Source organism: Hypanus sabinus, chromosome 8 (genome assembly GCF_030144855.1).
Source record: "Hypanus sabinus isolate sHypSab1 chromosome 8, sHypSab1.hap1, whole genome shotgun sequence".
Taxonomy (NCBI): Eukaryota; Metazoa; Chordata; class Chondrichthyes; order Myliobatiformes; family Dasyatidae; genus Hypanus; species Hypanus sabinus.
In genome coordinates this window covers 168,581,313-168,599,753 of record NC_082713.1, presented here as the reverse complement: position 1 = coordinate 168,599,753, position 18,441 = coordinate 168,581,313, and the positions used below count along the sequence as shown (strand labels likewise).

General features: G+C 40.2%; 1 protein-coding gene across 2 annotated transcripts in view; it reads right to left on the bottom strand.

Annotated features, from left to right (window-relative positions):
* Window positions 1-18,441, bottom strand: part of arid2 (AT-rich interactive domain 2) — a 131,650-nt gene that overhangs the window by 2,300 nt on the left and 110,909 nt on the right. The window contains exons 15-20 of one of the 2 annotated variants that reach the window (XM_059978484.1): window positions 15,416-18,192; window positions 7,849-8,006; window positions 2,454-2,592; window positions 2,280-2,368; window positions 1,465-1,585; window positions 1,268-1,359 (exon numbers count right to left, since the gene is read on the bottom strand). In XM_059978484.1, the coding sequence (XP_059834467.1) occupies window positions 1,268-1,359; window positions 1,465-1,585; window positions 2,280-2,368; window positions 2,454-2,592; window positions 7,849-8,006; window positions 15,416-18,192 (3,376 nt within the window). Of the gene's footprint in view, window positions 1-1,267; window positions 1,360-1,464; window positions 1,586-2,279; window positions 2,369-2,453; window positions 2,593-7,848; window positions 8,007-15,415; window positions 18,196-18,441 lie in introns of both variants that reach the window. The other variant, XM_059978483.1, reaches the window with a different exon arrangement.

Here is an 18,441-nt window from a genome sequence, read left to right as displayed (position 1 = left end):
CACCTACCTATTAATGAAAGGGAAATTTAAAACGTGTTTAAATGCTCTTTCACCTTGTAATAGCCTTCCTTAAATCAGAGTGCAATGTATCAATCAGTGGAAAGACTAATTAGTACAAGATCACACATGTCCAAAAAATTTTTCACAAAGTAGGACATTTTAAATGCTGCTCCTCCTGGCCCATCCACAAGCTCTATAAACTGCAGTGAAATAAATTGCCAGCAATGTGCTCTGCTCATTATCCCAACAATCTAATATACATTCATTGTACTTTACAATTTCTCCAGTAAGTTACATTACCTGAATTAGAAAATTCATTCAATAATGTGTCACAGACAGTCCAGGATAGTCCTACTTCCTTTGTTGTACTTCAAAATACCTTCCTCAAACTTTTAGGTTTTATTCTACTTTGGTCAGATATGAACAGCACTGTATACATTCAGCTTATGAGAACTGTAATTTCATATAAGTTACAGAAGCAAAATACAGTGGATTCAGGTTAATTGGGTTATCAGTTAATCAGGGTAGCCACTTTATTTGCAGCAACTCAACGAGCAAAATAGCCTGTTTAATTGGGACACGAGACTTGCTGAATAACTTCAAACTAGCATTAGTCATGTACACTTTTTCACAGTGCTTAAAGTGAACAGTTTTTTTAAAATACCATCCAGTTGCATGTATTTGTGCTCATAAAGCAATGATTTTTTTTGTCACTGATAGTTGGTGAGAAATAAGCAGTTAATTCAGAACCATTTTGCTCACTGCAGTTTCAAACTTTCACTCCTTCGAGATGCCAGAAACAGGAAGGAGTGAAAGTGAAATGATTTCGCTACTTCAACAAATTAGGAAGAATTTGAAGGTATCAATCATCTTGAATGTTACAATGAAAATGAAGATTTGAAGGATGCAATTGTCAAAAGCATTATACAAAGGCAGTCCATTATCTGTATTAGGTGTCTGCACTGATTTATTCATTTACATTCAATAAAAAGACGACCCCAGCATGCAGTGGATGAATTCCTTGGTCAATAACTATTAGGAACGAATAGTTTTAGAGTACTATTAATAGTGTTCTAATTTGTTCTGTATTTCATTTGAAGATATAATTTGTTACTTGGTTAAACTGTAGTTTGTCCTTTTTATATCTTTTTACTACATGTAACATCAGTTAATTGGGATAGCCACTTAGTTGGATCTCTTGACCAATTTACTGCCTTGCTCATGTTGACACTGCCTATAGAATTTCATGCAAATAAAAAAGCTTTACCTGCGACCATATTCTGAATACTTAGCAACATTCTTTAAGATTAAGGCAGCTGTTAGCCGGATGTGTTTTGTAATTGGGCTTTCTTTTTCATCCTAGAAACAAGAATTGGAAAAGTTAAATTGGCTTTGGCAAAGAAAACATGCTTTGCCAAATTACACTAAACACTTAACCAAACTTAACCCACTTTATTTGCTCACCATATAGTCCCTAAATGCAAGGTTCCTTGATCCTCTTCTCAATGCCACTAAGGCAGCACTGGGATGATTCACAATAGTCTTCTGTGCTTTAGGAGTGGAAGCAGCCCCAGCAGGTGTCTGCCTACGGAAATAATGAAAGATTAAATAAACAAATTTGAATGATGTTAAAATTAGCATTCCCTCATTCAGATTCTGTGTTTGTGGAAAACACAGGTAAATTTGACTTTAAAGTACTAGCACAACTTACATTTATGTATTATCTTTTGCAGATAAGTATTGCAAAGTTTTTTTTACAGTGGTGCTAACGTATAAAAGGATACTGTGACAAATAAGGTATTAGGAAGGGTAATCAAATTCTTGAGGTCTAATTGTTCAAGACCCTAAAGGAGCAAAGGGGAAAGCATCCACGGGTTTAGGAATGGAATTTCAGTGCACAATACCTACAAAACGGATGGTGGAGCCCAGCATTCAATAATTTAGGGAAAGTGGGTAAAGTCATAGAGGATACAGGGAGGAAAGGAAAACAAAGGTGGTTTTAAAGGCAAGGAGATGGTGGGGAATGAAGCAGCACATGAGGCACAGATAGTTCTTAAGCCACTCGTGCACAATTTAGATAATTTAACATCCCAAAATGCTGGAGGCAGCATCTATGAAAGGGAATAAACAGTTGATGTTTTGAGTGCTCCTGACAATTTCCAACATCTGCAGAATCTCTTACAATTATAATTTTTAACACCCCAATCTGATTTTAATGCCAATGCATTGTAGAAACAAATCAAACTAAATTTGCCCATATTTAAATAATGCCTTCTTACTTGTTAGAAGACTGACTGTTTCCATTGTGTGATTGCTCTTCAAGCTTCTTCAGTCCTGTGAGGAGTGCTTCTTTTGTGCAATGTTTATCCTATATAAATACATATGAAATTGAACCATGTCACATACAGTTTTATATCTAAAACAAGTAATTCACTTTCTCCACGATAGCCTACCTGCAAGTGAGTAATGAAGGAAAATCTTTGTCGTGGGAATTGTTCACAGGCTTCCCACATACATGCCCCAGGATACACATCTTTGCCTCCATGCTCAGTTGCTGCATGGTAGTATACCTGGGATGGAGAATCAAACCATCTAAAATTGTAAAGAAAAACATTAAGTTTTCCCAAACTCAACTGCAGTGTTTCATTTTGCTCTCTGTATTCAGCTTGAGTACGGATTGTATCCCAGTAAAGCTCGTACAAAAGTCTCTGCCCAAGGGAATACCATTCTACAATCATATTATTTTGCTTTTTTTCAATCTACTCCTAGGATTAAGACCATAAGATACAACAGCAGAATTAGGCCCATCAGGTCTGCTGCACCATTTCATCAAGGCTCATGCAATTTTACTCTCAGGCACAATCTTCTGCCTTCTTTCTGTATCACTTCATGCCCTGACCAATCAGGGATCCATCAACCATTGCCTTCAATATACAAACACTTGGCCTCCACAGCTGCCTGTTGCAACAAATTCCACAGATTCACCACTGTCTGGCTAAATAAATTCCTCATCTGTTCTAAAAATAACAGGGTTGTTATCATGGGTGACTTTAACTTCCCTAATATTGATTAGCACTTGATTAGTCCCAAGGATTTAGATGGGGCAGAGTTTGTTAAGTGTGTCCAGGATGGATTCCTGTCACAGTATGTTTACAGGCCAACTGGGGGGGGAATGCCATACTAGATCTAGTATTAAGCAATGAACCGGGTCAGGTCACAGATCTGTCAGTGGGTGAGCATCTGGGGGACAATGATCACCGCTCCCTGGCCTTTAGCATTATCATGGAAAAAGATAGAATCAACGAGAGGACAGGAAAATTTTTAATTGGGGGAAGGGCAAATTATGAGGCTATAAGGCTAGAATTTGCAGGTGTGAATTGGGATGATGTTTTTGTAGGGAAATGTACTATGGACATGTGGTCGATGTTTAAAGATCTCTTTCAGGATGTTAGGGATAAATTTGTCCTGGTGAGGAAGATAAAGAATAGTAGGGTGAAGTAACCATGGGTGACAAGTGAGGTGGGAACTCTAGTCAGGTGGAAGAAGACAACATACATGAGGTTTAGGAAGCAAGGATTAGATGGGTCTATTGAGGAATATAGGGTAGCAAGAAAGGAGCTTAAGAAGGGGCTGAGAAGAGCAAGAAGGGGGCATGAGAAGGCCTTGGCGAGTAGGGTAAAGGAAAACCCCAAGGCATTCTTCAATTATGTGAAGAACAAAAGGATGACAGGAGTGAAGGTAGGATCGATTAGAGATAGAAGTGGGAAGATGTGCCTGGAGGCTGTGGAAGTGAGCGAGGTCCTCAATGAATACTTCTCTTCAGTATTCACCAATGAGAGGGAACTTGATGACAGTGAGGACAATATGAGTGAGGATGATGTTCTGGAGCGTGCTGATATTAAGGGAGAGGAGGTGTTGGAATTGTTAAAATACATTAGGACGGTTAAGTCCCCGGGGCCTGACGGAATATTCCCCAGGCTGCTCCACGAGGCGAGGGAAGAGATAGCTGAGCCTCTGGCTAGGATCTTTATGTCCTTGTTGTCCACGGGAATGGTACCGGAGGATTGGAGGGAAGCGAATGTTGTCCCCTTGTTCAAAAAAGGCAGTAGGGATAGTCCGGGTAATTATAGACCAGTGAGCCTTACGTCTGTGGTGGGAAAGCTGTTGGAAAAGATTCTTATAGATAGACTATGATTCTTTAAATGCCCATAGAACCTGACAGTTGGCATGGTTTTGTGAAGGGCAGATCGTGTCTAACAAGCCTGATAAGAGTTCTTTGAGGAGGTGACCAGGCATATAGATGAGGGTAGTGCAGTGGATGTGATCTACATGGATTTTAGTAAGGCATTTGTAGGCTTATTCAGAAAGTCAGAAGGCATGGGATCCAGGGAAGTTTGGCCAGGTGGATTCAGAATTGGCTTGCCTGCAGAAGGCAGAGGGTCATGGTGAAGGGAGTACATTCAGATTGGAGGGTTGTGACTAGTGGTGTCCCACAAGGATCTGTTCTGGGACCTCTACTTTTCGTGATTTTTATTAACGACCTGGATGTGGGGGTAGAAGGGTGGATTGGCAAGTTTGCAGATGACACAAAGGCTGGTGGAGTTGTAGATAGTGTAAAGGATTGTCGAAGATTGCAGAAAGACATTGATAGGATGATTGATAGAAGTGGCAGTTGGAGTTCAACCCGGAGAAGTGTGAGGTGGTACACTTTGGAAGGACAAACTCCAATGCAGAGTATAAAGTAAATAGCAGGATACTTGGTAGTGTAGAGGAGCAGAGGGATCTGGGGGTACATGTCCACAGATCCCTGAAAGTTGTGTCACAGGTGGTTAAGAAAGCTTATGGGGTGCTAGTTTTCTAAGTCGAATAGCATTCAAGAGACACGATGTAATGATGCAGCTTTATAAAACTCTAGTTAGGCCACACTTGGAGTACTGTGTCCAGTTCTGGTCGCCTCTCTATAGGAAGGATGTGGAAGCATTGGATAGGGTACAGAGGAAATTTACCAGGATGCTGCCTGGTTTACAGAGTATGGATTATGATCAGAGATTAAGGGAGCTAATAGGGCTTTACTCTTTGGAGAGGAGGAGGATGAGAGGAGACATGATAGAGGTGTACAAGATATTAAGAGGAATAGACAGAGTGGACAGCCAGCGCCTCTTCCCCAGGGCACCACAGCTCAATACAAGAGGGCATGGCTTTAAGGTAAGGGGTGGAAAGTTCAAGGGGGATATTAGAGGAAGGTTTTTCACTCAGAGAGTGGTTGGTGCATGGAATGCACTGCCTGAATCAGTGGTTGAGGCAGATACACTAGTGAAGTTTAAGAGACTATTAGACAGGTATATGGAGGAATTTAAGGTGGGTGTTATAAGGGAGGCAGGGTTTGACGGTCAGCACAACATTGTGGGCCGAAGGGCCTGTAATGTGCTGTACTATTCTATGTTCTATTGAAAAACTGCCCCTATATTCTGAGGCTGTGTCCTCTGGTCTTAGACTCCCACCAGAGGAAATATACTCTCCACATCCACTCTATCAAGGCCTTTCACGATTTGATAGGTTTCAATGTGGTCACCCCTCATTCTTATGAATTCTTGTGTATACAGGCCCAAAAACACTCTTCATATGCAAGCCATTCTACCCTGGAATCATTTTCATGAACCTCCTTTGAACCCTCTCAGCACATCCTTTCGAAGATAAGTAACTAAAAACTGCTCCCAATACTCCAAGTGAAGCCTCATCAGTGCTTTATAAAGTCTCAACATTACATCCTTGCTCTTATGTTCTCGTCCTCTTAAAATGAATGCAAACATCACATTTACCTTCTTCACCAAAAACTCAACCTGTAAATTCACCTTCAGGAAATGCTGCACAAGGACTCCCAAGTTGCTTTGCACCTCAGTTTTTTGTATTTCCTCTCCATTCATAAAATAGCCAATCCTTTGTTTCCCCTATTTGACCCTACATTTCCTGATACATTATTTCATCTGCCACTTCTTTGCTCTTTCTGCTTGTCAAAGTCCTCCGTAGCCTCTCTACTTCCTCAAAACTACCTGCTGCTAAAACTACTTCTTATCACCTGTACACTGCAACAAAGCCATTAATTTCATTTTATACTGCATATATCTTTGCATCTGTTTGAGAACATTAAGGTGCAATACATTTAATGAATCAATAGGCAGGAAATGCTTTGGTAAAATGAAAGGACAGATAACTGAAAGAACTATAATACAAGACTACTAAGAATGAGTTGAATGAATATTACACTAATTCTAAGAAGTTATGATATAATAGGTTACATTTTTTATGCTATATCCAAGGGTCTAGAGGATTTTTTTCCTCAATAGGATCCACTATCATTGGCTTTCTTCTCAGTCCCATACTATGACTTCATGTTATGTCCTTGAACTCCAGCCCAAAATTTCATCTGCATTAACCCCTCAACGGCATTATACAAAGTCAAGATCCATGGGTGATTTTGATGATCCCAGAATCTCACTGCAACCCACTGCATTTCATTGTACAGAACTTTTCTTTAATATTTAAAAGTCCAATCCATTTCTTTGGTAGCGTAACATTTTATTACCCTTGTCATTCTCAGAGACTGAAGTAGAGCCTATCCTATTTGTTGCAGAATCAAGCTTCCATCCACATGCAAATATAATCATCCAGACCACCTATTTAACATGTTCTATAGTATTGCTCATCACTTCTTGAACTCTTCTGCTCCAGAAATGCTCAACTATATCTTTGTATAGTCAACTCTATGAAAACAAACTTCTATCTGCTCAACTATTGTCTCTATAAACTGGAACAAATCAAAAATCTGCTGCCTGTACCCAAACTCATTTCATTATTTTTCAATAAATTCAGTGAGCTTAAAACAGCAGTAGTGCTTTGATTTTATATGTTTATCCTTGTGTACAAATGGCTCATTCCTCCCTGGCTAATTGTCAGATTGCTACATTCTCCCTATCTCGATCTCTTCATCTTCAATATTGGCAATATACCACCAACGGGCATGGTTTCAGTATTCAATGTATTGATTAAATGCAAATTAACATTTCTTCCCAAAAAAAACACACACACACACACACAAAATGCTGGAGGAACTCAGCAGGCCAGGCAGCATCTAGGAAAAGAGTCCAGCTGACGTTTCGGGCCGAAACCTTTCGGCAGGACTTCCTGAAAGATGTTTTCAATGCTTAAAATATAGTAGCATAGGAATTCAGTGGTTGCAACTTCCCAGGCAATGCCTAGTCAGCCAAGATGTGCCTTGCAAGCCTAACAGTGGAAAATTCCATAATGCATATCCCAAAGCTAAAAACTGTCAAGTCAAAGACCCGGTTTGGGAAGAGAGACATGGCTAGTGGAGTCAGAGAACCGAACCAGAATATTGGGTAGAGGCAGCAGCAGTTGCTGAACGGGACAGGCGGATGAAGCTGGTTAGGTGAGGAATGTAGACAGTAGTATATAATCGGGACACTGGTGGGCAGGAGATACAGGATTGCAACTGAAAAATAACAAGTTGCCTTACAAACGAGAAAAACCTGCAGATGCTGGAAATCTAAGCTACTTTACAACATTACTTCAAAATTCTGTAGTCGTGCAAGTTACCCAGAAGGGAGGAAAATCAAGACTGCCTAAAAAACTTATAAAACTTTGCCTTCTAATGAGTTTCATTAGTATACATAATAAGCCTCAAAAAGTTTCTCTAAATAGAAAATACAAAAGCAACTCTGCACACCTCTTGATCATTTCACATCATATGTCAGTGATTCTAATAATCTGTCATTAATACATATGCAACTCTTCCAGAATGAATCTTTAAGCATCAGCAAAGTGGATCACCTCCTGCATGCTTGCCACAAGCACATGAAATTCTGTCCAGGCTTTCGTGTTAGTTCTCCATTTTTCTGCAGCGATGGTATTTGAGTCTGGAGGCACTGGGAACTGTTTTGCTGGACTGTTGCTGGTGGTGTTGATGATGTTACTGCTGAAGGAGAAGACTAAAGGAACATTCAGAATCATTACAATAATGTAGATGCATTACCATTACTGAAATATACAGTAAGAGTTCAACTGAGATTGAGCAATGCATTCTGCACAATAATTATACAAGATTAAAAAATGCCAAGAATTTGAAAATATCAGACTTGGCTGGGTTGTGATGTCTTGTAGTACACTAAGTTGCGCATTCCTGTAAAGATTATTTTATCATTGCTATATTTTATCCATTTACATTTTCTAAATTTACATACCAACTACAAAATAATACCATTTCACTAAAAGCAATAGCAAGGATTTTGAAAGCTGCAAATATACAGAGCCTATACTATTATTCATTCCCCCTCCCCTCCTTTGGAAGTTTTCATGTTTTATCGTTTTTCAACATTGAATCACAGTGGATTTAATTTGGCTTTTTTGACGGTGAGCAACAGAAAAAGACTCGTTTGTGTCAAAGTAAAAACAGATCTCTACAAAGTGATCTAAATTAATTACAAATATAAAACACAAATAATTGATTGCATGAGTATTCCCCCCTCCCTTAATGACATATCAAATCACGACTGGTACAGCCAAGTAGTTTTAGAAATCACATAATTTAGTTAAATGACGATCACTTGTGTGCAGTCAAGGTGATTCAATTAAATATAGTAAAAGTACACTTATGTATGAAAGGTCCAACTGCTAATGAGTCAGTACCCTGGCAAAAACTACACCACGAAGACAAAAGAACACTCCAAGCAACTCCTCAAAAAGATTACTGAAAAGCAAAAGTCAGGAGATGGATACAAGGAATTTGGAAATCACCGAATATCTCTTACAGAATGTACAGCTAAGTCAATCACCAAGAAATGAAAAGAATTTGACAGATAAAAATCTGCTTAGAGCAGGTGATCCTCAAAAAACGTAAGAAGGGGCCTAGTGAGGGGGGCCACCAAGATACCTATGCCAACTATGAAGGAGTTACAAGCTTCAGTGGCTGAGATGGGAGAGGCTGTGCATACAACTGTTGCCCAAGTGCTTCCAGTTGCAGAGAGTGGCAAAGAGAAAGCCACTGTTGGGGGGAAAAAAAACACATGAAATCTCAGCTAGAGTTTGACAGAAGGCATGTGGGAGACTCTGAAATCAAATGGAAGAGAAGGTTCTATGGTCTGATGAAAACTAAATTGAGCTTTTTGGCCATCAGACCACATGCTATGTTTGACGTAAGCCAAACACCACACATCACTCCTATCATAAAGCATAGTGGTGGTTGCATCCTGCTGTGGGAATACTTCACTACTGCAGGCCCTGGAAGGTATGTGAAGGTAGAGGGTAAAATGAATGCAACAAAATAAGGGAAATTCTGGAGGAAAACCTGATGCAGTCTGCAAGAGAACTGCAATTTGGGAGAAGATCTGTATCCCAGCAAGATAATGACTCCCAAGCATAAAGCCAAAGTCACACAGTAATGGCTTAAAAACAACAAAGTTAATGTCCTGGAGTGGCCAAGTCAGAGTCCAGACCTCAATCCAATTGAAAATTTATGGCTGGAGTTGAAAAGGGCTATTCATTCATGATTCCCATGCAATCTGACAGAGCTTAAGCAGTTTTGTAAAGAATGGTGAAAAATTGCAGTGCCTGGATGTGAAAAGCTGATAGAGACCTATCCACATAGACTCAAGGCTGTAATTGCTGACAAAGGTGCATCAACTAAATACTGACTTGAAGAGGGTGAATGCAATTATTTGTTGTGTTTCATATCTGTTATTTAGTTTACTTTGCAGAGATCTGTTTTCACTGACATGAAAGTCTTTTTCTGCTGATCAGTGTCAATAAATGCCAAATCAAATCCACTGTGATTCAACATTGTGAAATAATACAACATGAAAACTTCCGGGCCTGGGGGTTTGGGGGGGGGGGGGGGGAGAGAGAATGATTACCTTTTATAGGCACTTAAATGAAGCACTTTGTAATTCAGTTCAAAGTTGTATTTAATGTAAACATTCACCTAAATTTCATAAAATATTGTCATGCTCACTGGATTCATTTGAGAGTGATATGAAAAGTCAATCACACGAGGTAAATTCAAATTCACACCAATTTAAACACTCCATTTGTTCAAATAAGATGAAACACAGCTGAATTGCATCACTAATATAGCAAGGTACTTCAGCGATTAGTTGAGCAATCCACCACACCCTAATATTCGCTGAATTATCTAGTTACAGTGGTCGTGGCATGGATGTTAAGTTAGTTTCCACATTACTCAATGAAAGGTTGACCTTGTTCTTCATAATTCATCAGCGATACCCAGTACAAGTATAATGAGAGATATTGGTATTGAAGATGTTCAGAAAAGATCTGTTGGACCATTATTGATGACACTACTAAAGGAGTCCATTGTAGAAATCTTCATGTGTCATATTGAATGAGCTTTGTTTGCAAGTTTGTCCTGTAGCAGCCTAATAAATTTAAAGATGGCTCTCACCTCCACTCAATTTTTTAAAAAATTCTACTGATTACACCCCGATTTAGACAGATTGTTCCCATACTTGGCCCTCAATTTCTGGTACCATTCTGACGAGCCTATAATCAAGCTCATCTTTAATGTGGTACCTAAAACTCTGAACAGGATCTCACCAAAACTCCATACAACAGGCTTAGCTGACTTGCTTTGAATTATATTCCCTCTGGAAAAAAAAACTATCTTTTTTGATCATCTTTTAACAGTATACAACATGAATACCAAAATGTCTTTGGTCTTCCTCAATTTCAAATTTGTACAATTTCAGCGTCAAGAAAGAGTTCCAGAATGGCTTTCTTAAATCACATGGCATGACCTTGTTCTTCCCTACAACAAACTTACCAGTTCAGTCAATTCATTTACTTTCTTCTAACTGGTGGAACCTTTCAGTAAAACTCAGTGTTTTACTTAACAAGTAACACAAACTTAAAAATCCAGCTCTGTAGTTCCTTATTTGATCTCAAATGAAAAGCAGAGAACCCAGTACTGAATGCTGGAAGAAACAACTTTTCTTTTAAATCTCTGTTCTGACTCCAAACTTCCACCCAAATCCCAACACGCTCTCCAAATTCCACCCAATCTAATTTTTGCTGATTACAGAAACATAGAAAACCTACAGCACAATACAGGCCCTTCGGCCCACAAAGCTGTACTGAACATATCCTTACCTTAGAAATTACCCAAGGTTACCCAAAGCCCTCTATTTTTCTAAGCTCCATGTACCTATCCAGGAGTGTCTTAAAAAACCCTATCGTATCCGCCTCCACCACTATCACCAGCAGCCCATTCCACACACTCACCAATCTCTGTGTAAAAAACAGGCCCATGACATCCCCTCTGTACCTAATTCCAAGCACTTTAAAACTACGTCTCTCGTGCTAGCCATTTCAGCACTGGGAAAAAGCCTCTGACTATCCACATAATTAATGCCTCTCATCATCTTGTACACCTCTATCAGGTCACCTCTCATCCTCTGTCGCTCCAAGGAGAAAAGGCCAAGTTCACTCAACCTATTCTCATAAGAAATGCTCCCCAATCCAGACAACATCCTTGTAAATCTCAGCACCCTTTCTATGGTTTCCTCATCCTTCCTGTACTGAGGCAACCAGAACTGAGCATAGTACTCCAAGTGGGGTCTGACCAGGGTCCTACAGAGCTGCAACATTACCTCTTGGCTCTTAAGCTCAATACCAAGATTGATGAAGGCCAATGCACCGTAAGTCTTCTTAACTAGAATCAACTGCACAGCAGCTTTGAGTGTCCTATGGATTCGGATCCCAAGATCCCTCTGATCCACCACACTGCCAAGAGTCTTATCATTAATACTATATTCTGCCATCATATTTGATCTACCAAAAATGAACCACTTCACACTTATTTGGGTTGAACTCCATATGCCACTTCTCAGCCCATTTTGCATCCTATCAATGTCCTTATGACAGCCCTCCACGCTATACACAACACTGCCAACTTTTGTGTCATTAGCAAATTTACTCATCCCTCCACTTCTTCATCCAGGTCATTTATAAAAATCATGAAGAGTAGGGGTCCCAGAACAGATCCCTGAGGCACACTGGTCACGGACTTCCATGCAGAATATCACCCGTCTACAACCACTATTTGCCTTCTGTGGGCAAGGCAGTTCTAGATCCACAAAGCAAAGTCCCCTTGGATCCCACACCTCTGTACTTTCTCAATAAGCCTTGCATGGGGTACCTTATCAAATGCCTTGCTGAAATCCATATACACTACATCTACTACTCTACCCTCAATGTGTTTAGTCACATCCTCAAAAGAATTCAATCAGGCTCATAAGGCTCATCCTGCCTTTGACAAAGCCATGCTGACTACTCCTAATCATATTATGCCTCTCCAAATGTTCATAAATCCTGCCTCTCAGGATCGTCTCCATCAATTTACCAACCACTGCAGTAAGACTCACTGGTCTATAATTTTCTGGGCTATCTCTACTCCATTTCTTGAATAAGGGAACAACATCTGCAACCCTTCAATCCTCGAGAACCTCTCCCAACCCCATTGATGATGCAAAGATCATCACCAGAGGCTCAGCAATCTCCTCCTTCGCCTCCCACAGTAGCCAGGGGTACATCTCATCCGGTCCCAGTGACTTATCCAACTTGATGCTTTCCAAAAGCCCCAGCACATCCTCCTTCATAATATCTACGTACTCAAACTTTTTAGTCCACCGTAAGTCATTCCTCCAGTTGCCAAGATCCATTTCCATAGCGTATACTGAAGCAAAGTATTCATTAAGTACCTCTGCTGTCTCCTCTGGTTCCATACACACTTTTCCACTGTCACACTTGATTGGTCCTATTCTCTCACGTCTTATCCTCTTGCTCTTCACATATTTGTAGAATGCCTTGGGATTTTCCTTAATCCTATCTGCCAAGACTTTCTCATGGCCCCTTCTGGCTCTCTCCTAATTTCATTCTTAAGCTCTTTCCTGCTAGGCTTATAATCTTCTTGATCTCTATCACTACCTGGTTTTTTTGAACCTTTTGTAGGCTCTTCCTTTCTTCTTGACTAGATTTACAACAACCTTTGTACACCACTGTTCCTGTACCCTACCATCCTTCCCCTGACTCATTGGAACGTACTTATGCAGAACTCCACAAATATCCCCTGAACATCTGCCACATTTCTTCTGTACATTTCCCTGAGAACATATGTTTCCAATTTATGCTTCCAAGCTCCTGCTTGATAGCCTATTTCCCCTTACTCCAATTAAATGCTTTCCTAACTTATCTGTTCCTATCTCTCTCCAATGCTATGGTAAAGGAGATAGAATTGTGATCACTATCTCCAAAATGCCCTCCCACTGAGAGATCAGACACCTGACCAAGTTCATTTCCCAACACCAGATCAAGTACAGCCTCTCCTCTTGTAGGCTTGTCTATATATTGTGTCAAGAAACCTTCCTGAACACACTTAAACTCTACTCCATCTAAACCCCTCTCTCTCTAGGGAGATGCCAATCGATATTTGGGAAAATAAAATCTCCCACAACAACCCTGTTATTTATTATTACAGCTTTCCAGCATCTGTCTCCCTATCTGCTCTTCAATGTCCCTGTTACTATTGGGTGGTCTATATAAAAAAAAACACCAAGTAGAGTTACTGATTCCTTCCTGTTCCTAACTGACCTTCAGAGACTCCATAACCAATCCCTCCATAACTTCCTCCCTTTCTGCAGCCATGATACTATCTCTGATTAATAGTTCCACACCCCCACCTCTTTTGCCTCCCTCCCTGTCCTTTCTGAAACATCTAAAACAATCTATGAGAATTTTATCATATCAGATATCCTTGGGAAATGCATAGATACTTCTATGCCCATCATGTTACTGACCTCTTCAAAAGATTCATCTGTTAGTTGGACATGACCTAACCTTTCACAAATCCTTGCAAATCTTTGATCAGCTCAGACTTGTTCAAGTGCTCAGTCACTCTGCCCCTGGTGATAGACTCCAGTAATAACTATACTTCAACTGACATTAAATATCAGTGCTTTCATTAAATAAACAGAAAGCATCGCAATTTCTAGGCACTGGCTCACATAAGATCGTTGGAGCTTTCTAAAAAGACATCGGAAATCCTAAAAGTTGAAGTGGCTAATGCAAACGGGTATCATTTACGATATCTGCTAAGCTGCTTGAAAATTCAAGGTAAATAATCCACTAATCTAAAAATAACCATGTACAACCCTTAACCAAGAGAATACATGTCAATATTGCTGCTGCAGAACAGCTGATATAAAATACAATAATACAACAATGGATACCTGATCCACTTGTCAGTTAGTATAGTATAATTTATCACTTCAATTATTGAAAACATCATATTCCACATTTAATCAAACAAGACGGGATGATCAATAATCTTAACTATCTTTCAGCAGATTCTTATTCAGACTGCATTAAAATGGATAATAAAATTTATTTTTCATTAAAAAATGTTGTGAAAAAGAACCCCATCCTCTCCTTGAATATCAATATTTTGAATTGCAAGGGAAAAATATTAATAGCCAGGCAAATCAGCAGCAGCCAGTGTTCCAAAAGGCAGGCCTGGACCAGACAAATTAAACCAGATACCAAATACTTCAATATGGTCCTACTTCACATTTGTAAATGTGAAAAATGCCATTTTAATTACTGCTTAAAATTAAGTCTGACATGAGAATCTGCACACAAGTGGTTTTTGGTATGGCAACTAAATGCAAATATAACATTACAAGTATATGAAACTTTAAAAAAAATAGCATCTTAAGTATACTTGAAGTATCTTAGTTCACAAAATCTACATTTGTAACACAATCTTGAAATTGCTGCCAAGAAATTTATAAGCAGCACTTCAGATATTGAACAATTTTCTAAGTTTCCTTCTAAATCTCCCCAAATATACTCAATTTTTTGGCCCATTCGTTAATAATGAGTGAGAGCATAACAGTATCTAATATAAATGACAAAAAATAGATTATGCACCATTAGGTCAATTTTGTGGATATAATTAAATTCTTTAGAATGTGGACCAAAAAAATCTCAGTGATTTTATTTCCCAAGCATTCCTTGCTTTTACTTGTATGTTATCGGTGTAAAATTTGACAATTATCAGTTATCTTTATACCTACAAAACTTGGGTCAAACCCCCATAACTCTTTTCAACACCTTATATATCCTGTAATTTTACATTTCTTCAGTAAATAAATAAAATGTGCTGTAAACGCAGTAGTAAAATTACAAAGATCACAAAGTCTGATTCTGACAAAACACCAGTTTACACCAAATAGGAATCAAACAATCTTCAACTGATTTAAATGCACAATTTTGTAATTATGATTTAAGAAAGTACCCTTTCACAGCAATTATTTGACATCTTTCTTACCTGATTAACTATCCCCTGTGCAAGAACAGGTGGATGCTGATTTTGTTGCGTTACACTGTCCATTGCTACTTTTGCTATACTATTGGAATCAGCTCCTACTGGTACAGCCACCATGGTTGAACTACAGCCAGCATTGTTAGGGTCACTGATGGTAACAATCCTTACTCCTACTTTATTTGGAATTCCTGATAAATTATCTTTGCAATCAGCTGGCCTTTTTAAAGGGTGGCATTCAGGTGAACCATTAGTTGTTGGAGTCTGATAAAGCTGTACTGAATGTATAGCTACAGGCCCAGTTTGGAGTGAAGCTGTTGAGTTAGACACTGAAGACACGGCTGAACTTGGACATTGCGGAAGCTGAGGCACCACTGAATTCATGGCAGCTGTCATAGGTCCATTGGATAATCCTGAGTTTGCATCACTGATCCGCTGGTCGACAGAGTTTGAAACCACTGTACAGCTAGCACTAGAATTTCCTACAGAAACAGGTCCATTATGCATTTTGGTTGATTGAACACTTTTGGCAGAATTTTGCTGATTACTGTCCAATTGCTCCTGTGCAATAATATCACCATTTTCCATGTGTTTGGAAGCTCTATGATTTGGAATGTTTTTGCTTAAGTGTGAACCATCCCCTTTTTCAAAGTCACAGATCCCATTTACCATGGGGAGCTTCAAAGGATCTTTTTTAATTTCCTGCACCTCTGCACAATCTATATTCAGCTTCCCATTTGTTACATTTTGACTTACTCCTGTCAAAGGTCCATTTGAAGCCAGCGTACACTGCATGGGCTGAGACTGAGCAATCCCTGAGTTAGATGGAGGTAGACGTGAACTAACATGTTCTTTTCCATTTACAAGTTTAGCCCCTTGCATATCACTTTCCTTTAAGCCACCATTGGTTGTACCAGCAGCCCCCTCTGCACAAGAGGGGTTCTCCATGATTTCTATTTTACGTTCATGCAGATGCAAGTCTGTAGTATCTTTTGCTTCTTCCTCCTTTTGACAAATAATTTTATCACCTGCAAACACGGTTTCAGATTCCGAACTTTTCCCCTGTCCACTCAATGGCGCCACGCTAGGTGAAGGCGTTTGCACTTGGAGGCCAACACCTGCTTGCGACCCACCAATGGAAATCCCTGCAGGGGCTATGATCTGCGTTCCACTGCAGTGACTTCCAGCAGGAGTAGCAAAGGTGGTATTTGGCACAACCGTTATGGTCACCTGGTTGCCTGTTGACCCTTGGAGAAGAGTAGCAGTGTTACTAGCAGAGATCAACTGACCCGGTAAGATCTGCATATGAGGAATTGCCACTGTTTGCATTGCCCCTTGTGAGTGGATGGGGCTTTGAACGAGCTGCACATTTTGTTGTCCAACTACTAATTGCTGAGCTGGGGCTTGAACTCCAATATTCGTTGCCTGACTGTGAGTCATTTGGTAGACTACCTGAGGTCCAGGAGCTCTAGCAGGAGAAGGAGGAGGCATTTGAGGAGCAGGTAATATAAGTTTACCTCCTGGAGTAGGGGGACCCCTTTTTGGGAGAAGTAACTGTTTTATTAAACTAGACTCGCCAGAGGGTGGCTGATTAGAAGCTGCCCCTGTTTGCTGAGACTGAAGCTGCACCTGGAATTGCTTTTGGGGATGTTGTTGTTGCTGCAGCTGTTGCTGCTGCCGTTTCACAGAGAGCATTTTGCTCACAGTTTGAGGCCCCTGCATCTGAGGCGTTGAAGGCTGAGTAACCAACCCCATTTGTACCTGATTGTTGTTGGCAGGTAGGGGAGATGGCGAAGATGAAGGGGTCACACTTGCATTCCCAGCCAACTGAATAGCTTGGCCAGCTTGAACAGAGGCTGGGTTTGTCAACAATATCTGATGAATTGCAGGAGCAAAATTCTGTCCCTGGGAAGCTGGCTGACTAACAATCATATGTACACTTTGCTGGGGTTGCTGTTGCATCAGAGTAGACTGAACGTGCTGTGGAACCACTCCCGTTGGCTTTGGTGCTATCGTCTGGAAACTCATCCTAGGGACTGGAGAGCTTTGAACACCAGTAATTGCAACCACTTGACCTGTTGACACTTGAAAATTTTGTACTGCAGCACCAGAGACAACAGCAGGACTAGGGGTGGTTGAATAGTGTTGAGATGCCAACAAAACATTGTCTTGCTGGTTGTGTGTTTTTGGCTGGTGACAGGACGTCTGTACAGGGTGGGTTACTGTACCCGATAACAACTGTCCTTGGACAGTAACTGTGTTGGCTGATATATTTGCTGAATGGCTGTGAGAAACAGCCTGCTGTATCACAGTAACAGTTGTTGTGGCAGAAGTATTCACCTGATTAGAAGATACAATTGGTATAGAGAGCTGGTGACCAGGAAGCTGCTGCTGAAGTAAGTGTGGATGCTGAAGCAATTGCTGAGAAGTTGTCACAGGCTGTGTCGTTGTTAATGTTGTCGTGGCATGGTTTTGGATCAACGTTCCTTGGGGAATGTTGCTTCCCATCAATGAATATGGTACGGAAGCTGGGGTTTGAGTATTGACGGTTGAAGACTGCACAAGTGAACATCTTGCTGCTTCACTTGTAACTGGAGTTCTGCTTTGTACAACAGTCACAGCAGCGTTTTGGTGTGGTTGTGCCAGGCCAGTTTGGTCTTGTATTTTGCTTGTAATGTTTGGAGCTGGGACACTTTGTTGAAATGTGTAGATCATTTGAGATCCTGGTTGCGCAGTAGAAAGGTTAGCTACAGGGTTCCGTTGGAAGTGGCTTACCACCGTCTCTGCTGAAAAGGTAACGGGATAAAATTAGTTCAAATGCATACCACTGGGTTTTCTACAACAGTTTAACAAACTCTTATAATTCAGTTGTCGAGTTTATTCAGAAATACAGCTTTATCCATATTCTTCAGATCAGACCGAACACCTCGTTCACTGAATACAAAATTATCCTTTGTGTGAAAATCAAAAGATTTTGTATAGACACTGGAAACTGAAATAAAACAAAAATTTTCTAAGCAGTCAGAGCTCAG